The following is a 21,488-nucleotide window of genomic DNA, read 5'->3' as shown; positions in this document are numbered from 1 at the left end:
GAGGGCGCGTTTCCAAAAGGGGAGGTGGCGCAGGTCCCTCGGGTGGCTGAGTCCGTCCAGAGGCCAGACTAGGTGGGGGCGGCTGGAGGATGGGCCGTAGAGACGTGCCGGTCCGTGGTCAGGCGGGGGGGGCGCGCCGAGGAGGAGGAGGACGGGGCAGGGAAGAGGGTCCACGTGTGGAGGGCGGGCGCAGCCCGTGCAGCCAGAGGGCTGTTACGCGTGGTCTCCGTCCTGGGAGCTCCGCTCCGTGCACCCCCCGCCCCAGCGCGTCTTGCGGGGGATGGGCTCATGTGGGGTGGGCGCCGCGGAGGGAGTACCTGTCAAGTGGAAGGTGAGCAGCAGGGGTGCAGGCGGGGCCTCTGCAGGCGGGGGGTGGGCGCCCTCAGCTGGGCTGGTGGGGGGGCCCCCAGGTCCCCTGCAGGCCATGTGGACATCAGTGGGACCAAAGGTTCCCAACACTCGGGGAAACCCACAAACCCACAGGTCTGGACTGGGGGACCAGGGGGTGGACGGAGAGACCAGAAGTCACCGAAGCAAAGGGTTCCCAGGACAAGGTCCCGGCAGCACGAGGGCTGCCAGGGCGACCCCGGGCCCTGGGCAGGCCGTGCAGGGACCACGCACTGCCCACCAGGCGCAACTGGCTGGAGAGGGGAGGACTCCGCCCGGCCCGGCAGACGCTCGGGTGCTGCCCCTGCCCCCGGCAGGTTAGGGCTCCGGGGCCTGCAGCTTAACTAGGCGCAGGGGTGTCAGTAAGAATAACACAACTTTATTGGGAGTTGGGGTTTCGGGTGCCCTGTCAGATCATCAGAACATTAAAAATGAGCAACATCACACAACCCTGCGGGCCGCGGGGACGGTGGCCCAGCCCCGACCGGCGCCGCCCCCGCCCCCGCCCAGCACCGCTGGGGCCGGCCTCCGCCCCCGCCCCTCTGGCTCGCCCGCGGCCAGCTCCTGCCAGGCGCCCAGCGCACCGGAGCGCCAGGGCCGGACGCCCCTGCCAGGCCCAGAGGTTTGTTAAGGCAGTCAAATTTTGCATCCTGGCTCAAAGGCCAGCTCCCACGGCAACAGGGCGGCTGACAGCCCGTGCGGCCGGCCCAGCTCTGGACAAGCATTCGTCCCGAGACGGGGAGGCCCTTCGCCGCAGCTGGGTACAACGTGCAAACACGGCTCTTTCTGCGCTGGTTAAAAAGTCAGTAAAAACCGGCTGGCGGCCCGTGGCGTCCGCGCCCAGCACACCCTCGGTCCTCGTGGCACCTCGGTCCCGGCCCCGGCGGGCAGAGCGCACGTCTGAAGCCTCATTGCTGTGCGTGGGATCAGGCAGGAGCGGCGCAAGCTGGGCCGTCCAACTAGGTCCAGCTGCCAGCTTTACCAATGCAGCATTTATTTTAAAATTAAATTAAATTAAAAAAGATTGCATCACCAGGCAGTTTTTCGATTGAGGGCGCCGTGGCCGGGCGGCAGCGTCACGCGGGGCCGTTGGAGGCGGCTCCTGCGGGCGGCGCTGCGTCTGCCTTCCTGCGGAAGAGGACGGGGTTGGAGCCCTACGGCCCAAGGAGCCCGTCCCAACCCCGCTCCTGGCCCGGCCTGCTCACCTGTCCTTTGTCACTGGCCCCACAACGGCCACTGTGGAGACAGCTGGGCTGCCTGTGGCTGCAGAGGTGACGGCCACCACGGGCCCTGGGGGGGTGGCCGTCTCGGGGGGGACATCCCCAGCCAGGGTGGAGGTGGCTTCAGCAGGCGCAGGGGAGGCGGGACCTGGCAGCATGCCGGTGGCCCTGTGTGGCAGGCATGGGCTCAGGTGCCTGGGCCGCCCCAGGCCGCCAACCTGCCCGCCCCCGAGGCCTCCAGCCTCTTCCAGGCAGCCCAGCCCTGTACCCGACCGTCCCCGCTGCTGGGGAGGACCGCGGGCCTGGCCCCGACTGCCCTCCTGCGCGTCTGCCTGGAACGCTCCCTCCCCGCCCAGGACTCCCCAGCGTGGCCCACACCCGGCCAGTACTCGCGCCCCCCCGAGTGATGCCAGCTCCAGCCTCGCAAGGGCCCCCGGGAGCCCGCGCGGGCAGGGTCGGGACGTGTCCTCGGGGGTCCTCGGGGGCAGGGGGAGGGGGCTGTGCCCGGTGCGGTCGGGCAGCACCAGGAACAGACACACTGGAGCCTGCGGACCACTGGGCTCGGAAAGGCGCAAGCCCACGCCGGCCAGAATGGGCGCAGCAAGACCCTGCAGACGGCCCGAGGACACTGAGGCTGCCTTCAGAATGACAACCTGCTTTTCAGACCAGTCGGTTTTTAAGGGGAGAGATTAGGAGGAAGGTTGAGAATTGTATGACTCTTCAAGGAAACCCTGGGGCAGGAGCCCAAGGGCCAGGGCACGTGACCTAGGGCCCCAGGAACGAGCCCGCCATGAGCCAGAGCGGGACCCCACCAAGGGGGTGCATGCAGCCCCACAGGCCCATGGGGACCAGGGTGGGGGGCTGCCAGGCGCCAGCCCGCCCCACCTGCAGCGGAAACGATGGACGCCCGTCCCCTCAGGGAGCACCGGCCTCGGTGTCCTCCGGCTACTCCCTGGCCCCCGCTGGGGCCTGGCCACACCCCCCTCACATCCCCACCCGGTCTCGTCGGCCTCTCCCTCCTAGTTTCCAAAACACAGCTTCCTGTGCCGTCCCCTCCCCGACCCGGCACAGAGCTGGGGCGTTCGGGCCCTCTGTGCTGTCTCGACACCCCTCGCCTGGGGCACCCCCCCGCCGGCCCCCCTCCACGGGGCCCCTGGGCCATCAGGCCGCTGGCTCCGCCCGCTCCAGGGCAAGCCAGTGCTGTGGACGGCCGGACCCCCGTGCGCCCCCCCAGCCCTGCACACCTGGGGGCCCACGCGGGCGGTGGGGGCACCTCCCGGCCGGGACCCACACTGACGGCCTGGGAGGCCACAGCCGCCTCCTGCTCGTCCTCGTTGCTGTTGGAGGCCACCAGGGGCGCGTCCCTGGGGACACACACGTTCCAGGCACATGGCGGGGCAGGGCCAGCTGCAAGACAGGGACCGGGGACACTGGTGAGGGCGGAGGGGCCCCAGTGGCGTGTGGGCACACGAGGACTTCGGCCTGAAAACCTGGGGCTGTCCTCCCCTGTGGCTTCCCGCTCCCCCCGCTTCCTGCGTGGCCCTGACCCACGGTTTCCAAGCCTGTCTGATGGGGGCTCAGGGCCGGGGCGGCCCGGCGGGGGGCAACAGGACCAGGAAGGCGGCGGCAGGGGGCGGCGGCGGCGGTCACGGCAGCACAGACAAACGCAGGGGCCGACCCGCACCCCCGCGGTGGCCCTAGGCCTTGCCACCCGCCCCCGGGGCCCTGCCGTCGGAGCTGCTCTGACTCACGGGTCCTCTCCGGGCCCTGGCTCATGCCACCCTGGGCGTCGCCACGTCCTGTGTCCACGGGGGAGCTGCACCGGGGCCCCGACTCGGAGCTGTGGACAAAGCCGAGGCTGAGGCGGTGCCGGCGGCGCTGCCCCGGGGGCGGGCGAGGTGGCGGCGGCCCGCCCTGCCTTCCCTACCAGCAGAAGGGCTGGAAGTCGGCGAACTTGGCCCAGCCTCGCTCCTCCAGAGCCGCAGCTCTTGGGGCACCGGCCGCCCACACGCCCGAGCCCACGTCCATCGCTGCTCCTGGGGCTGGGGCAGTCGGACTTGCCGGCTCATCGAACGCCGTCCACGCGGAGCCTGCCAGGGCGAGACGCAGTGGCCCAGGCCCTTGACCGGAAGGCAGCTGCCCCCTCAGAGCCTCCGGCCCCGGTGCAGCCAGGAGGCCCCACGAGAAGCGCTGTCCTTCCCGACAGGCCTGGTGGGTGATGTGGCTGCGGGGCTGCCGAGGACCGAACCACAGCATCTGCCACCGGCCCCGTGTCCTCGCAGTTGGGGACATGGGGAAGCCACTGCCTTCAATACTGTGAACACCTCACGCAGCTCAGCGGGTGTCAGGTCCCTGGGAGCCCCCACCAGGCACAGGCAGGACACCCAATACTCTGTCATCCCGGTCCCCCGCCCAGCCTGAACTCGGCACCCCAAGCGCCCACCTTCCGAGCCGCCCTCCGCGCGGGGACCGTCCTTCTGGGCAGCCGCCGGAGGAGCCCCTGCCCGAGCTGCATCCCTGTGGGCTCCCTTCCCGTCCTGGCCTCCACGCGCCAGGCCGCTCTCCGGGCGGCTCTCCGAGGGGGGAGGGGCCCCGAACCTGGGGGAGCAGCTCGGTTAGGGTCGCGGGCATTGCACCTGGGGCCGGGCCCAGTGCCCGCGCGCCCAGGGGCCTGGTTCTCAGGCAGGCTAGGAGGGATGGGCGGGCCGCGCACCTGGCTCTGGCCAAGACCCGGGCAGCACAGTGAGCCTCCTTGTCCTCCCAGACGTCATCGTCCTCGTCATCGTCAAAGGGCTGGATGCGGTCGCTGCAGCAGGCCTCGAACAGAGCCGCGCTCGGCTGCAAGAGCCCCCGCGTCCCACACGGCCCCCGCAGGCCCGGCCCTCTGCCTCCGGGGGCTCCCTCGGAGCAGCCCCTGCCCGGGGCCCACCCGCCCCGGTGCCTGTCCCCCTCCAACGACCCCGAGCTGGGGACTCACGCTGTCCTCGTCGGCATCAATGCTGAAGTTTATCTCCGCAATCCTGTCGAACGGAGCGCTGCAAGGACAACGCAGGCGCTCAGCACCCCGGCGCCTGGGGGCAGCGCCCCGCATGAGGGCTCGTGCTCCGCGTGCCGGTCGGCTGGGCGGGAGGCCTGTGGGGGCCTGCGGCCCCGAGCAGAGGGCAGCCAAGCACTCAGGCCAGCCGGGCTCCCGGGCAGCCCAGGGGCGTGGCTTTTGGCGGGCGGGGCCACGCCCTGTGCACACCCTCCGGCTCTGGGGGTGCGGCCTGGGTGACTCCCACCTGGCGCCCTGTTGGGCTGGGAGGCTCTGGGGGCTGTGGGGGCACACAGCTGCGCCCTCCCACACGCGTCACCCTGGCTCTCGGCTGAGGAAATGGGGGGATGGCCTCTAGGGCCGGGCAGGGCCCGGCCGCAGGCCTGGGACCTGGTCACGCTGGGCAGGGTCCAACGCCATCCTTCCGAAAGGACTGAGGGGGGTGGGAGGCGGAGACAGCACAGATCAGGCTCTGGGTGTGGACGCGCGGCCGGGCGGGCAGGGCGGGCAGCGAGTGCGGTCCCGGGGGCTCACTTGACACTGTCGTCCTGGTCTGCAAACTCCTCGTCATTGAAGCCAAACTGGTCCACGAAGGTGGCCGTCATCTGCTGGACCTGGTACTCGGAGAAAGCCTGGGAGGGAGGGCGGGCGGGCGTCGGGGGCAGGCCTCAGATTCGGCTTCTCCCCTCCACGGACCGCTCGCGACGCACGCTCAAGTGCAGCCACGTCAAACAGCCCACTGAAGTTTTAACTCGCCCACGTGTCCCCACAGGTCCCATCAATGTATGTGCCTCCAGGGCAGAGTGAGCACCTGTCCCCTGGGCTGTCCCCACGGCAGTTTGGGAAGGGGCCGTCTGGGGTGCCCTAGAGGCCTCGGCGCTGCCAAGGTCGTGGGGAAGGGCCCAGCCACACGCACCTGCTGGAGGGACAGCTCGTTGGGGAACACGCCCTCCATGTCCTCATCTTCACTCGAGGGGTGGAGGTGGTGGGTGCTCACCTGCAGCAACAGAGCGGGCATGAGCCTGCACCCCAGGGCCGGTGCCCAGCCCGCTCCCCCGGGTCCGGGCGCCGGGTCTGGGCGCCGGGTCTGGGCCTCCGAAGCCACCCTCGGGCTCCCGACACGGCGGGCAGGACCGGGGGTTCCTCACTCGGACTGGCCCGGCCCGAGGCCGGCCACAGGGCAGAGGCCGCAGCGCATGCCGGACGGGCCCTCACCAGGTCCACAGCGTTCCTGCGGTTGGTCTCTGTCAGCGTCTCCTCCACGAAGCTCTCCCAGCGCCCACGGCACTCCGCAGGGAGCCCTGCAAGGGGGTGCGGCTGGGTCCCCAGGGCCACCAGGGAGGGTCCCTGGGGAGACGGCCGAGAGCTGCTGGGACCTTCAGGGCCTCGCGCGGTCATGCGGGCCCAGAGCGGAGCCTGACCTCGGCAGGTGCCAGAGACCTGAATTTACTCAGTGCCCAAGGCTCTGGCAGCGACGCGGCCGACGGCCCGGCCGCAGCACACACTCAGGCCGGCATCTGTGTTTCTGGGGAGGTCGGAGCCTCCGAGATTCGCGCCCTGGAAGCACCGCGGGGAGACACGGCCAAGAGCTGCCCATGTGCCCGCCACCCCCAGCCTGGGCCTCCCTGACCCTCAGCCCTTGTCGCGGGTGCCCAGGGGCCAGGGGGCCGGACCCCTGTCCGGAGGCCACAGACTGGGACTACCCTGCTGCCTCCAGAGCTTCCTTGGCTCACACTTGCCCCGCGGCTGGGGGGCTGCCACACGGAGACCCCCCGGGGCCTCCTTGGGTCAGCCCCCGGGGCTGCAGGCTGTGTACCGAGGACACAAGAGACGGGAAGGGCCAGGCACAGGCTCCCGGGGGCGGCCCCACAGCCTGACTTGGAGGAAACCCCGGGTGCAGTGCAGGCCGAGGGCAGACGTGAGGCCTGGCAGACGTGAGGCCTGGCCGGCAGGGGCCGTGCGCGGGGTGCTGCCGCTCTCGCGTCTGGAGTCAGGCCTGTGCCGCAAACAGACGTCTGCCCCACAGAACGGTCTCCGGGGCCCAGGCCCACCCACGGGGAGATGCCCACGGGACGGCAGGCCAACGGTCCGGTCCGGCACCCACACAGCCAGGGGCGGGCGGGGCAAGGCAGCCTCACGCAGCCGCACCGGAAGCAGGGCTCACCTCGGATGACCTCGCCGACTGGGGTCGGCACGGGGCCCCTCTCCAGGTTCCGCACCACGGCGTTGGCGATCCGGGTGAGGTGGCCCATGTTCCCACGCCGCATGCCCCCGGCCGCCCTGAAAGTGGAGGGCGGCTTGCGGGTGGGCGGCCCCGGCCCCGGCCCGCCAGCCCACCCGGCCCCCCGCACAGCTTCGCCAGCGGGTCCCTGGCACTGGGACGGCACCTGCCCGCCTGCGCTGCGCAAGCCCGACGACTGGGCAGCAGTGGGGTTCACAGCCCGCACCCCCACGCACCCTGTGAGGCCCTCTCCACCCCTGCTGCCCGGCGGCCTGCCTGGGGCCACAGCCCCGCACCTGCACCCAGACGGCTCCGGCCATCCCAGCTCCCAGGGCCCCGCCCAGCACAGCCCGGAGCCCAGCGCCCCGGGGAACGCCTGGCCCAGGAGCAGAAGATGCACAAGTAAAACACAAACACACCCCGGCAGCGAGTGCTGACCGAGCGAGTCCCGGCTCCAGGGGAGACCAGCTCGGCCGCGGGACCCAGAACCGCCCCTCTCGGGCTCTCGGGCTCCGTGTGTAGCCTCCCGCACTGAGCTCTAGGCGGGGGGGGGCCCGCAAGCCCTCTGCCCACCGCTCCCCATGCTGCTGCGAACACGTGGCTGTGCTCAGCATCCCGTCCACCCCACACACGCCCCGGTGGTAGGGCCAGGCCCAGGGTCCCGCCTGGCAACCAGGAAGAGCATCTGGATGACTGGTTCGCGTGTCCACAAACAGCACAGGAACCGAGGTGGACAGAGCCCATTCCAACCACGGGCTCTCCCCTGAGGGCCTGCAACACCCAAGGAGGGAGCCGAGGTGGGCGGCGAGCGCACCGGCCCGGGGACCAGGGCTGAGCGGAGGAGGGTCAGGAGCGCGGGAAGAGGCGCGGCCGCGGGGGCAGTGGGGACGGGGCGGGGGCCTGCCGCAGGCCGCAGGCCCTCGCACCAGCAGCGAGCTCCCCCCGAGCACAGCACCGGTGGGCACGAACGCGCCGGCTGTACACGACCAGGCTCCGCGCAGGGCCCCGCTGGGCGCCGCACGCACCGGGCCAGGGGAGCCGCCGGCCCACCCCGGGCGCTGACGTCCGAGGACAAACACAAACTGGCGGGCTCAGCAAGAGCAGAATATGAGGGACGACGCCGAGAGCAGCGGTCAGGGCCCTGCAGGCCACCCGGGGGACCTCGGTGGCCAAGACTTTCAGGTGGGAGTGGTACCACCTGCGTGTTTCAGGAAGAGCCCAGCTGCTTGCATGGCGAGAGGCCAGGCGGGGCTGCGGGGGGAGGGGCTGGGAGGGGCCTGGGCACCCTTGGGAGAGAAGCAGCTGGCGCTGGGCTGGCGGACAGGGCGCTCGGGGCACAACGTGGGCTCAGGACGGGCTCCCAGCCCCGGCCCGTGGCCCCGCCCGGCTCCCTGGTGGCCGCTTCCTGCCGTGGCAGGGCCCCTCCTAGAAAGCCGACCCCCCGGGGCAGCCCAGGGCCCCTGGGAGCCGGCGGGCCTCTCCCTCGAACACCCGGGGGCTCTTACTGCGCGTGGTCGTTGGCCTCCCAGGCCTCCAGGATCCTCTGGACCAGGCGGCACTGCTGGAACAGCTGCGGCACAGGCAGGCCGGTTAGGGCCCGGGGCAGCGCGCACCCCGCCCTCCCCGGGCCTCGGGGCTTGAGGGGCTGGCGGGCCGGGGGCCTGGAGGGGGGCAGCGCGCTCGCAGGCGAGCGGGCGGGGAGGGGCGCGTCAGGCCAGGACGCACCGCACCCAGGGTGTGAAGGCCCGGAGCCCCAGGAAGGCTTCTCGGCCTGGCCGTCCTCCGCGCTCGCCTCTCTCGGGGGCACGGAGGGCAGCTCGCCCGCGTCAGGTGACAGTGAGGAGAGAAAGCCCAGGGGACGGGGCCGGCCCCAGAGGGCCTGCATCCACGTCGGAGTCCACGTGGTCTGGGTGGGGCTGCGCACGCAGGAACACGCCAGACGCTGGCCGGACTTACGTGGGTCACCATGGTGTTCTCGGGGTGGCCAGCAGCAGCCTGGGCGGCACCTGAGCCCCCATTCCCAGGCGGAGGCTCCACCCTGCTCTCGGGCCCCCCGGCTTCGGCCCTGTCCTCCCGGACAGCGTGGGAGAGGATCGCAGCTATGCACAGTTCCACTTGGAAGTGCAGGAAGTTATTCCAGGTGTACTTGAAAAACAGGTCCTGGGGAAAGAGAGGACGGAAGACAGTCCCTGGACGGGTCTCCCCACAGTGGCGGGACGAGGCGGGCGGCTGGGCGGGCTGCGGGCGCCTGCTCTGCGGGGACCCGGGCCCGGGGCCGGCTCCCTGCTCCCGCCTGCGCGCCACCTGCAGGTCAGCCTTCTGCCTCCGAGTGAGAAGCTTAACTCATTGTTGGTTTCTACCTGTCCGTCTCCCTTTCACGTACAGGTATTTATAATCCGCACCTAAGATATACTGATTGATTTTAGGGAGAGAGGGAGGGAGAGAAGGAGAGAGGAAGAGAGACATTGATGTGAGAAGGAAACACCGCCCGGCTGCCTCCTATACGTGTCAATGCTCCGCCCGGCACAGGCACCCAGGCAGCGCCAAACGTAGCTCACTTTCGGCCTCTCTCCTTAGCAGGGAGGCGTTGCGGGCGCAACCCACGCGCACCCTGCGGCCACGGCACCTCACACGGAGCAGGGGCCACAGCAGCCTACGTCCCCAACCCTGCTGCCTACATGGAGAGGGGGCTGGGCGGGGGAGGGAGGACAGGGCAGGAGCGGGGGCTGCAGAGTCCGCTGGGATGTGAGTTTGGGCCCCTCCTTCCCACCAGGGACATGGCTGCTGTGTGAAGGCAGAAAGCCCACCTGCTCGACGCAGTCCCCCTCCCCCGCAGAAACACAGCCCCGAGTCTTGGCTCCACCTTCCTGCCGATGCGACCTTGGGGGACCTCGCGGGCAGCGTCATCGCGCAACAGTCAGACCCACCTCCCAATATAGAAAAGCTCAGACCAGACGGCCTCACTGGAGAATCCCTCCAAACGCTTAAAGAAGAACTACCACCACCAACCCTTCGCAAACTCTTCCCCAAAACGGAAGAGGAGGAATACTGCCCAGCTCCTTCAACAAGGCCGGCATCACCCTGACACCAAAGCCAGAACGACATCACAAGAAAAGGAAACCACAGACCAATGTCCTTTATGAACATTGATGCAAAAATCCTCAACAAAATACTAGCAAAATGAAGTCAGCAGCACGTTAAGTGGATCACACACCGTGGCTGAGTGGGATCGACCCCTGGAACACGAGGACACTTCAACACGAAAATCAATCAATCGATCCGGTCGGTGTCCACTGACCAAAGGACAATAACCAGGTAATTATCTCAGCGGAAACTGAAAAGTGCTTGACAAAACTCAACAATTTTTTAAAATGAAAACACTTAATAAACTAGGAGTAGAAGGAAACTTCCTCAACATGATAAAGGGCATCCCTAACGAGCCCACAGCACACCCCACACCACATGGCGACAGACTGAAACTTGTCCCCTACGGTCAGGATCCAGCCCCGCTCAGCACAGTGCTGCCAAGTCCAGCCAGAGCAACGAGGGAAGAAGAAGGAATAAAAGGTATCCGCACTGGAAAGGAAGAAGTAAAGTTACCTCTTTGCCCAGAATGACGTGATCTTCTATGAAAAAAATGCTACAACTTTCACGTAACTGTTAGACCTAATAAACCAATACCAAGATACAAAATCAACACGCAAAAATCAGTTGCATTTCTAGACACTAATAATCAATAATCCCCAAAAATTTAAGAACATAATTCCATTTACAACAGTACCCCCAAAAATAAAATACTTAGGAATGAATTTATGCTAGGAGGTGAAAAACTAATACACTGAAATCTACAAAACACTGCTAAAAGAAATGAAAGACCTAAATAAATGGAAAGACACCCACGTTCATGGATCAGAAAATTAATTTTGTCAAGATGAAAATACTACCCAAAGTGTTTGATCTAGAGATGTAATACAATCTCTATCAAAATCCTACCCAATGGTTGGTTGGTTGTTTGTTTTTGTAGAAATAGAAAAACCCACCCTAAAATTCATATGGAATCACAAAGGAGCCCCAAACAACAAAAAATTTTTTTAAAGATTTCAGTTATTTATTTTTACACAGAGAAGAAGGGAGGGAGAAAGAGAGGGCGAGAAACACCAACTAGTTGCCTCTCCTAAACGCCACAACCGGAACCAAACCCAAGACCCAGACACGTACCTTGCCCGGGAATCGAACCACTGACCTCTCGGTTTGTGGGATGGTACCCAACCAACTGAGCCACACCAGTGAGGGCCCAAAAGACAAAATCTTGAAAAAAAAGAACAAAGTTGGACTCATGCTTCCTGAGTTCAAATCTTGCTACAAAGCTCCAGTAATCGACAGACTGTGGTCCTGGCATGAGGACAGATATATAGAAATGATCGTTTCAGTAAAGAAAGGACAGGCTTTTCAGCAAATGGGGCTGGGGAACTGGATGTCCACACACAGAAGTTGGCCCCTTACCTCATGCTACATAGGAGGGCTGTCCAGAAAGTCTCCAGCCATGCACTACACAACAGATCCATTTATAAAGGAAGATACAAGATACAGGCCAGGGCCCCACTTCAGGGGTATCTCTTACACTCTGATGCTTCTCTCTATTTTTTTCTCCCTTCTTTCTCCTCTTTGTAAAAGTAAATAAAATCCTTCAAAAAAAAGATACAGGAAACATTGTATACAGGACAAGGATGCCTCAGACCCCTTCCAAGTCGGTATCTTGGGACCTCACACAGTTCTCCCAGCATCTCTTCCACTGCTCAAAACACCCTGCAAAATCCTTTGTTGGAACCACCATCAGCTGCCCTATTGTATTTTCCTGAATCTCACTGACGATCTGAAATCTCTTCCTTTTCAAAGGTGATTTCAGTTTTTGGAAAAGCCAGAAGTTGCTGGGCACCAGTCTGGGCTGTGGGGGCCGAGTCAGCTGGGTCGCCGATCTCTGGTGGTTGCAGCCTGTACATGTTCAACATTCTCAGGTGTCTGCCTATTGTTGGCCTTCCAGAACGTGGACCACTTTCAGCAGATTCTTGAACAGCTTCAAAGTGTCTGTGCCACACTTTTCTTTGCGATGAACCCATTCCATCGTCCCTGAAAGCCGCCTGAATCATCTGAATAGTTTCCGTGGAGGGATTTTCACGCTGCACACAACATTTGATGCAGATTTGTTGCTCTACTCGCTCAGTCATTTTGAATGCGACGGCCACACAGCACACGTGCTCACTCAATGGTGCCTGCCACCCCCACTGACCGGTACAGTGAAGTCTTCCCTGTTCACCATGCACATTCCAGTCCACTCTCCTCAGGGGCCAGATTACATGGATGTCGCACAAACCATTCTCATGATTTTAACAATGGCTGGACTTTTTCTGAACAGACCTCGTATACAAATTAACTCAAAATGGATTGAAGACCTGATAGAGCTAAAATTATAAAACTCTTAAAAGAAAACATAGGAGTAGTTTCATGACAGTGGATTTGGCAATGATTTCTTGAGTATGACATCAGCAGATAAATTGGACTTCATTAAAAACTCTTATGCGTCAAACAAGAGAATGAAAAGAAAACCCACAGAATGAGAGAAATTCATGTATCTGATAAAACCTTTATCTAGAATACATAAAGAAATTTATACCTCAAAAATAAACAAACACAGTATCATATAACCTGATTCAAAAATGGGCAGAGGACTTGGACAACTGTCCAAAGTAGATACACAAGGGGCCAACAAAAGCACATGGGAAGATGCTCCACGTCCCTACTCGTTAGGGAGACACAGACCAAAACCAGCCCAAGAGGCCACTTCACAACCATGATGACGGCGGCTATCACAGAAAAACGAAAAACAGATTTTGGTGAGCGTGTGGAAAAGTCGGAACCGTCCTGTATTGCTAGTGGGAACGTAAAAGCATGTAGCCAATGTGGCAAACAGCTGGTTCCTCACAAGGCTGAACAGTTACTATGTGACCCCTCAGTTCCACTGCTGGGTGTGTGCTCAGAAGGAGTGAAGGCGGGGACTCGAGCGGGGACTCTGCGTCCCCGTTCACAGCGGCACTATGCCCAACGCCAGGAGGCAGAGGCGGCCCCGGCATCCATCAGCTCACGACTGGATAAACAAAATGTTTCGCTCTGTACAACGGAAAATTATTCAGCCACACAAAGGAAGGAAGCTCTGACACCTGCTACCACATGGATGAACCTTGACACCGTTATGCTCGGTGAATACGCACGACACAAAAGGCCAGACACTGCATGACCCCGCACGTGAGGGCCCAGAGCAGCTGCACTCAGAGACGGGCACTGGGGCCCGGGGACGTGCGTGGGGACCGACTGCTCGACCGCCAGCGCTTCTGCGTGCGCAGACAGGCGGGCTCTGCCCACAGACAGTGGGATGGTCGTACACACTGCGAACGTACTTAATGCCGCTGAATTAACTGTGCACTTAAAAGCGATTAAACCGGTAAATTTTAGGTTATTGGTTTTTTTCTCACAATAAAAGTAGCAAAGGGGGTGGAAAAGAGTGAGAATTTTCCTAGGAGGTGGAAAGGAAAGGCGGTCTCCCCTAACCCGCTGCCGCTTCCCAACGCTGGACGGACTCGCGTGCGCCAGGCCTCCAGGCCCCGTCCGGCGGCTGCCTCCCGCTGGGGCCACGGCTTAAGAGCAAAGAGATCTCTGCCCGCGGGAGCAGAGGCCCAAGGGCACAGCTGAGGAGACGCCCGGGCCACGGCCGCCGGGGGGGGGGGCACGTTCAGAGCCTCAGCGACGCCCGCCCCCGTCAGCACCCCCTCCGGCCCGCCCGCCCCTCTGCTCAGAGCCGAGGCGCCCTTCAGGCCACTGGGGGTGTCTGCAGAATGGAGGTGGCTCCCACGGGCTCGAGGGCGGGTCCTCGCGGGTGTGCCCGCCGCCGGCCAGGGCGGGGCGGGGCGGGGCCCCCACTCACCAGCAGCAAGCCCAGGGTGCTGAGCCGGCAGAGCTCCCGGTTGATGCTGGGCGTGTCGGTGTGCAGCAGGGCGGCCACGAGGCGGGCGCCCTGCAGGCGGGCGTTGCCCAGCGGCTCCTCCAGCACACCGATGGTGGTCAGGACCGCTCTTCTCTGCCAACACAGAAGCGCCGCCCCTGGAGCCTAGCAGCCCAGCGCCGCGTGGCCGCGGCTCAAGGGCCAGGGCTGCCGCCCCGGGACAGGCACGGCTTGGGGAGGAGGGAGTGGGGCTTCCTCAAGGCAGCCCCGCCTGCGAGAGGAAGGCGGGTCACAGAGTGCGTGAGGGGCCCAGGGCGCGCTGGGCTCGGCCTGCCAGCCACAGGGCGTGCGCCTTGGCGCGGGGCCGTGCGCGCGAGCCGCGGCCGGCACTCAGCGGGTGCCTGTAGGCCCCCTTGGGAGAGACTGACGGCAGGGCTGGGCTTGCCGGGCTGCACCCGGGTCCGTTGCGATCCCGCATGCGCAGCCTAACGCGCCCACCTTTTCATTAATGGAACGTTCCAGAACCCCTGCCTTTGGGAAGCTTGCTCCCCTAGGAGGGAGGCTGACAATGAGTGAGTTGACAGATGAAACAGTAGGCTGGATCCTGGGGGTGCTAAGGGGAAGTGCCACGGAGAGGAAATGGCTGAGACTGGGGGAGGGGCTGAGCTGGGCTGGGTGGCGGGGAGGGAGGGAGCCCCTGCAAGCTGCTGAGCTGGGCGGGGGGCCTCCGCTGGGACCCCGCCCTTGGCTGGGTGCCCCTGACTCAGAGGCCAGGCCAACAGGAACTCGGGTCCTCAGATGACCCATCTCAGAGAGCAGGAGTCGCCTGGCGGGGGCGGGACGTCCGACCCCCAGGCTTCCCCTAAGAACAGACGGCCACCCAGCAGGCGGGGCCCGGACAGCAGGTCTCTGGCATCTGCCCGGTGGTGCCCGAGTCGGGGTCAGGGAACTGCAGCGGGAGGGCGTTCCCCGTCCCGGGGAGACCATGAGCCGCTCTGCTGGTCCGAGGTCCTGACCTTGGGCGGGTGGAGCAGGAGCTGGTGGAAGTCCTTCAGCCGCGGCTCGATGCCGTGCAGGACGCCGCTGCTGACGGCGCACGGCCTCTCCAGTCCCTGAGAAAAGGAGTCCACCAGGCCCTCTGTCCTGTGGACGAGGGAGCAGATGGAGACAGGGACACGCCCAGGCCTCTGTCACGTCCCACCCACCTGTCCAACGCCCCCACCTATCGTCTCCGGAGTGGGGTGGCGACTGGCACAGGGCACAGAGGCACCCGTGGCCTTCAGGACAGGCCCACAGGCGACAGCCCAGAGCGCCGCCGCACGCGGCCCCAGGCCGGCTGGGGGCGCCACACCCCTGCCTCCCCCGACCCCCGTCCTGAAAAGATCCACAGCTGCCCTGCCTCTCGGCTGAGAAACAGGAGGCAGGACCGGCCCTCCGGCTTTTCCAAGCTCACTCCTCTTAGACTCAACTATAAAAGTGTTGCACGGCCACCACAGGAAAAAGGGTTGGCTGGCTGGGGTCCCCTCAGGGTTACGCTGCCCCCCCCGCAGCGGCCCCGCCGCCTGCAAAAGAGCCTGGGCTCCCCGCGTTCGTGAAGGTGCAAGCCCAATGTTCTGGCTGCTTAACTGGAGAAAGTCACAACAGCGTTGTAATTCTCTCTTTAGGTAAAAAACTAATGCATATGTACTGGTATCAGAGAAAGAGAGAGAGAAAGAAAGAAAGAGAGAAACCAATAATCTTACTACCAAAGTTAAGCCAATCTGTCATTTTCTTGTTCGTTCTTTCTTTTAAAACAGAAGCTGTCAGTGCCGGGCCCCCCTGAAGTCCGTCTGACACAAAGACACTCCCTGGGGCAGGGTGTGAGGGCCCACCAACCACCCCTGCTCCGCAGACCTGTCAACGAGCCCTCTGCGGGCGGGCCATGGGGGCAGCCTCAGGCCGAGCTGGGACTGTGGCCGACGGCTGGGCCAAAGGGACTGGCACAGCCTCGGACGTGCCTTTCCAACAAGCAGAGTCTACCCACAGGGTTAGGGGCACAACCGAAAGCCAGTGAAGAACACAGCACGCTGGATGGCGCCGGAGCCCGCCCGCCGCGCCCCCCGCCCCGCCCCGCCCCCGCCCCGCCGCCATGCAGGGCTCTCCTTGGGAGGGGCGCTCACCCAGCCCGCCGCGCCTCCAGCAAGGCCAGCAACACCTGAGTCCCACTGACGAGGCAGCTCTCGGTCTGGTCTCCATCAAACATGTTCCTCAGAAGCTGCTCCACGCAGTCCTGCCTGTCAGACACACACGGGTCACCGCCACGCGGAGCAGCTGCGGACAGAAAGGACGGTCTCCCCTCCCGGTGGAGGCGCTCTGCCAGCGCGGACGCGCAGCGCCTGCCTGGAGGCCCCGCCCATGAGAACAGGCCCGTCGGCGTGAGTCTGGGTTGGGGCGAGCATTTCACGGCCGGCCCGTCAGAGTGTGACTCGGAGGAGGTGGCTGTGTCTGCCGGGGCTCAGAGCAGGGCTCGGAGATGTCCTCGCGACTCAGAAAGAGGCCAGCGCCACCCACCGGCCAGGCCCGCCCGCGCCCTGGCCAGCACTCACGACTCCAGCACTGAGAGGAGGGGGTCCGGCTCCGGGGCCTCCGGCAGCTGCCCGCCCTGCTCCCTGCCCAGCCGGACGATGTCGCAGAGAGTCTGAGAAGCGTTGGACTGCCGCTGCAAAGACAGGGAGACCGCACCGTGTTGGGCCTGAAGGCCTCGGGGGAGCCCGCTGCTCGATCCCCGAGAGCGGCGGCGCTGCCTCCGCCAGGTCGCGCCCTGGTGCCTGGTCTGCTGTCCCGGCGCGGGGGGCGGGGCGGGCAGCTCTGCTCAGACTCCGGCGGCGGCACTGGCTTCCTGAGCCCAAGGGGCTCCATGCTGCCCAGGACCGCTGCTGAGCTACACTGCAAGTGACCACGTATTTTACCTTATTTCCTTACTTATTTCATAGATTGAGTTTAGAGAGAGAAACATCGATTTGTCGTTCTGCTTACTGAGGCATTCACTGGTTGATTCTTCTACGGGCCCTGACCAGGGATCAAACCTGCAACCTTGGTGTGTCGGGACAACACTCTAACCAGCTGAGCCACCTGGGTCTTTTGCAGGGTTATGTAGTCCAGCTGACTCCTTTTTATTTACTTATTGATTGACTGATTGATTGATTGTCCTCCCCCGAGGACACGCTCACTGACTTCAGAGAGAGGAGAAGGGAAGGAGAGAGACAGGGAAAGAAACATCCATATGAGAGAGAAACGTCGACTGGTTGCCTCTCACGCCCCCACAACCGGGGACCCAGCCTGCAACCCAGGCCGGGGCCCTGACCAGGAACTGAACCGGCGACCTTGTGGTTTGTGGGACAACACCCAACCACTGGGCCACGCCAGCCACGGCCCAATACTGTACTGTACGCTAACAAGGAGCTACCAAAAGAATGAATCCTGTGAGCTCATGAGAAAACAAACATTGCCACAGAGAAAACAAAGGGCGCACCTTTCAGGGAACCGGGAACCACGTGAAAATGGGGAACCAGGCTCAGTGCGCCCGCCGGCCCAGTCGGGCTTTCCCTCGGGCCAGGCGAGCGCAACCAGAGGCTCAGCCGGGCCCCTGTGGGGAGCCGCCGCCCTCGCTGGGCGCCGCGGGGCTCCGGGGAGGGCTTGCGCCGCCCTCTCAGGGGCGACGGCGGCCAGGCCGGCTCTGCGGCCTCGCGCCTGCCTGTGGGCCTGTGGTGGCCGGCGGGGCCCCCTGCCCACACTCACAGGGGCCCGGGAGGCACGGACACCGGCCCGGGGTGACGGGAGCAGAGAGCGGAGAGGCCTGGGAGCAGCTACGGCTCAGACGGGAGGCGGCACTGCTGCTGTCCAAACTGCTGAGGACAGCGCGCCTCTCCGGTCACGTGGAGAAAAGGCCTATCAGGAAGTGCCACAAACACTCCACGGTGGCCGTCACAGGGCGGGAGGGGCCGGCACAGGAAGCCCATCGCCCCCACAAGCTTCCCTGGGGGCCGCGGGGCTCCTTTCCAGCGCCCTCCCCCTCGGCACCCGGCCCCTCGGACGCGAACAGGCCGGAGCGAGCGGCGCCCTCCGGGGAGCGGACCCCCACAGTGCGGACACTCCCTCCCAGGGGGGTTTGCGGGAGAATGACCCCCGCCCCCGCCGCTGCTCTCTCCGAGGGAGGCCAGCGCCAGGCTGCGGGCTGCTCTGGGGAGCGGCGGCCCCCGGGGCACGGGGCTGAGGGCAGCCCCGGCAGCGAGCCCCCCCAGCTGAGGCCTGAGCACCCGCGAGGTCCTGGGCAGAGAGCCTGCGAGGCCACATCTGGACCCTGACCTACAGAAACACATTAAAGATACTTGTGGCCGGCCTGGTGACTCAGCAGGTGGAGCGTTTTCCCCTACACTAAAAGGTTGCGGGTTCAGTCCCAGGATGGGCACGTACAGGAGGCAACTGATTGCTGTGTCTCTCTCCCCTCAGCCCTTCCTCTTTCGTTATAATCAATAAACAAATCCTTGGGAGAGCATTTAAAAAAACCAACTTGTTATGAGCAGTTAAGTTTTGGAGTAGTTTGTTACTCAACCATGGAAAACTAGTACAATTCGGATCAGTTGTTTTTTATAATATATATGCATTATTTTTTAGTTAAAAAAAGAAAAGCCTAGAAGTCAGGGCTTGATTAAATAAAGAAAGAAAAGTGTGTCCCTAGCCCTCATCTGAGGACAGGACCGACTTGCCCCCAGACGACAGCAGAGGGCGCTGTCCAACAGCCCAGGCGAGGGGCTCCTGGGCAGCGGCCTGGTGGGTGCCCTACTCACATCTTCATCCTCACCCGGGTGGATCAGCTCCACCAGCCTCTGGATGATCTTCTCTTCGTTGAGCCACTGAAAGGGAAGAGAGGCCCGTCGATGACTCCGCTCGCTTCTGACTGTCTGGAAAAGAGCCCTCCGCGCAGCAGAGACCCAGGCGCCGGGTCCCACGGCCGGTTCTGTGCCTGACTGCGTGCCCAGCCAGAGCCAGAAAGAACAGCAGAGACCGGATTCTGGAGGGACCCAAGGTTTGCGAAGCAGGGAGACACCGTCCTGTTCCCTAGCGGAGCAGGAGCTCTGACGCGCGCGCGCGCTGTCCTTAGGGAACCGCGTGAGCACCGGGGCCCTCCCTGCGCTGGCCCAGCTCAGCCTCTGCTCCGGGGACGTCAGGGCCAGCAGGGCCCTGGGTCACGCGGGCCCCCCGCGCGGGGTGGAGCCCCGGGGCTGCCGGCGGGTGCGACCGACTCCTCCTGGGAAGGTTCCCCAGTGCTGCGGTCACTGCCCTAAGACTGAGCGCTGCCACCCTGAGGACCACTGTCCCCGGCTCCCAGGAGCTGTGGGCCGCCCCTCCCGCGGCCCACGCCAGTCAGGGCCGACGCGTGCCTGTGCTCCAGGGCCAATGGCAGCCGCTGTGGTCCCTGCACGGCGCCCGTGACAGCTCGCGCGCCCCTGCCCGTCCAGGCCGGCACAGGGCAGCCCAGCGAGCTCCTGCCTGCGGCCGCGGGGCTAGGCTGGGCGGACGGTGAGGGAAGTCGTTTCTGCTTCTCCACAGAGCAGAGGCCCGAGTGTCGGGGGGGGGGGAGCGGCTCTGCTTCCTGCTGCTCGACGGACGAGGACGAGGGGGCGAGCGCGGACCGGCCCGGGGTGCGAGCCGTGCCAAGAGCCCCGATGACCCCGACGGGGGGGACGCCAGGGCCGGGGGAGCTGGGGGTGCCCGGCGGCGCCGCGTCTGCAGGCACACCGGACGGCACGGCTCCGCGGGCGGGGCCCGCACACTCACCCGCAGCACTTCCTGCCGCAGCCCAGCGGGCTCCACGCAGCTGACCAGGCGCAGCAGCAGGTCCATGAGGGCCGAGGTGCCGAGGTGCTTCAGGACCAGGCTGATGAACGTGTCTTTCTTCTTTAGGAACACAATCACCTGAAGTCAAACACCCAGGTAAGCCACGGGGACAGACCCTGACACCAGCAGGTGCCCCCCAAAGAACCCTCAGGAGAGAAATTCATTTTCAATTACGTTAAGCAGGAATAACGGGAAGACCTAACGCAGCCGTGAGAGACCTCTGCCAGGACCGGCCGGGGCCCGCACACAAGACCATCCCAGAGGCTGCGGGGGGCAGTGCGGGGGGGGGGGCCAGGCTGGCAGGTGTGCTTGCAGGTGAGCCTCTGCGAGAAAGGCACACAAAGGGCCCCAGCGAGGCCACACAGGCTGCCGTGGACAGCAGCCCTCGGGACACAACAGCAATGACCGGCCTGGACAGAGCAGAGACAGCAGATGACAGTCACGGGTGACCACCGCTGGACCTGGGATGCCAACCCAGAGAGCAGAGAGCACACATGACAGCTGGGCACCCGCAGCTCTGGGAGCGGCTGAGTGGAGCCAGGACCAAGGTTTGCGAAAGAAGAGGCACCGATGTGCAGCAGGCGGGTGACCAGCGCCAAGGAGGCGAGAACAGCTGAGTGTGAAGCGTGAAGCGTGAAGCCACGGGGAGCGGGCGCAGCACCCGGCACCGGGGGCGGGTAGAGCGGGAGGCGGCCGCAGGCGGGAGTGCGGGTGGCGGAGGCAGCCGGCAGGCCCCTCCTGGGCTGCATCTTGGGCTGCGTCCAGCTCCGCTCAGCCCAGCCAGACACGCAGCGCCTGCACGCCCAGCCCCCGCCGGGAACAGTGCGGGCAGGGAAGAGAACCGCCAGCTGGGGGCCTTGGCCACACTCACACTGGGGAGGGGGGAGGGGCGCAAGTGAGAGAGAAGGGGGGGCTGTCTGAGGTGAGAGAAAGACGAGCGGGAATAAAACACGAGCGTCACTGCAGGCCCTACGGACACGCAGGCCGGTACGGGGGGTTATTAGGGACTTCCTGCCATTTTCGTAAATTCAGAAAAATAAGAAGTTTCCTTGCAAAATATACTCACCTAAACTGATGGGAAGAAATGAAAGTCCTGAACAGCCTAGAGCATCAAAAGACACGCAACCTGCCTCCCGCGAGACCCCTCCAGGCCCCGCTGGCCTTCGAGAGCGCGACCGAACGTGGCAAGAGAAGGGACGCCCGCCTCCCACACAGCCTCCAGGGACACAGCGCGAGGACACGGCCCAGGTCGTCGTGGACGGGCAGCGGACCTTCGATCTGAAAACCCGCCTAGGGCATTACAGACGCAGATCGGCACGCACCTCACTAACCATTTTAACAGAAAAGATGTTGTCTAGAAACACATGAAAGCATCAACTACCTCAGAGTGACCCTAAGGAAAGGTGCGTGAGGCTGCGGCCGCCAGGGAAGCGACACTGACGGAAGCCCAGCGGCCGAGCTGCGCCGCTGTCACCGGCTCTGTCACCGGCTCTGTCACGGGGACACACGACACGTAAACAAGCAGGAGGGGCCGTGCGCCGGTCGATTGTCATTTACAACAAAAGAGGTGACAGGCGGGTTTGGCCTGTGGGCCGTATTTTGTCAACCTGGACCTGCGGTCCACACAAGCCTTATCAAAATGTCAGTGCTTTGTTTTTTGGGGGAGAGGGACAGGGAAGAATGTGGAAACTGACAAACTTATCCTAAAATCTGCTAATTCTAAACTAACGCAAAAGGCAAAAAAAATAGTAAAAA

General features: G+C 64.3%; 1 protein-coding gene across 4 annotated transcripts in view; it reads right to left on the bottom strand.

Moving 5' to 3' along the window:
- Positions 1–756: 756 nt before the first annotated feature.
- Positions 757–21,488, bottom strand: part of PPP6R2 (protein phosphatase 6 regulatory subunit 2) — a 55,414-nt gene continuing 34,682 nt past the window's right edge. For 3 of the 4 annotated variants that reach the window (XM_054570457.1, XM_054570458.1, XM_054570459.1), the window contains 20 exons: positions 19,674–19,811; positions 18,683–18,748; positions 16,442–16,554; positions 16,016–16,129; positions 14,873–14,999; positions 13,839–13,991; positions 8,819–9,022; positions 8,368–8,432; positions 6,806–6,921; positions 5,857–5,942; positions 5,558–5,638; positions 5,176–5,273; positions 4,585–4,642; positions 4,321–4,445; positions 4,051–4,205; positions 3,535–3,697; positions 3,359–3,447; positions 2,852–3,014; positions 1,593–1,775; positions 757–1,511 (listed from right to left, as the gene is read on the bottom strand). In XM_054570457.1, coding sequence (XP_054426432.1) covers positions 1,397–1,511; positions 1,593–1,775; positions 2,852–3,014; positions 3,359–3,447; positions 3,535–3,697; positions 4,051–4,205; positions 4,321–4,445; positions 4,585–4,642; positions 5,176–5,273; positions 5,558–5,638; positions 5,857–5,942; positions 6,806–6,921; positions 8,368–8,432; positions 8,819–9,022; positions 13,839–13,991; positions 14,873–14,999; positions 16,016–16,129; positions 16,442–16,554; positions 18,683–18,748; positions 19,674–19,811 — 2,412 coding nt within the window. In that variant the 3' untranslated portion in view covers positions 757–1,396. Of the gene's footprint in view, positions 1,516–1,592; positions 1,776–2,851; positions 3,015–3,358; positions 3,448–3,534; positions 3,698–4,050; positions 4,206–4,320; positions 4,446–4,584; positions 4,643–5,175; positions 5,274–5,557; positions 5,639–5,856; positions 5,943–6,805; positions 6,922–8,367; positions 8,433–8,818; positions 9,023–13,838; positions 13,992–14,872; positions 15,000–16,015; positions 16,130–16,441; positions 16,555–18,682; positions 18,749–19,673; positions 19,812–21,488 lie in introns of all 4 variants that reach the window. The other variant, XM_054570460.1, reaches the window with a different exon arrangement.

Source organism: Pteronotus mesoamericanus, unplaced genomic scaffold (genome assembly GCF_021234165.1).
Source record: "Pteronotus mesoamericanus isolate MK-2021 breed Mesoamerican mustached bat unplaced genomic scaffold, CSHL_Meso_final contig_204, whole genome shotgun sequence".
Classification (NCBI taxonomy): Eukaryota; Metazoa; Chordata; class Mammalia; order Chiroptera; family Mormoopidae; genus Pteronotus; species Pteronotus mesoamericanus.
This window is presented reverse-complemented; position numbering and strand designations above follow the sequence as displayed.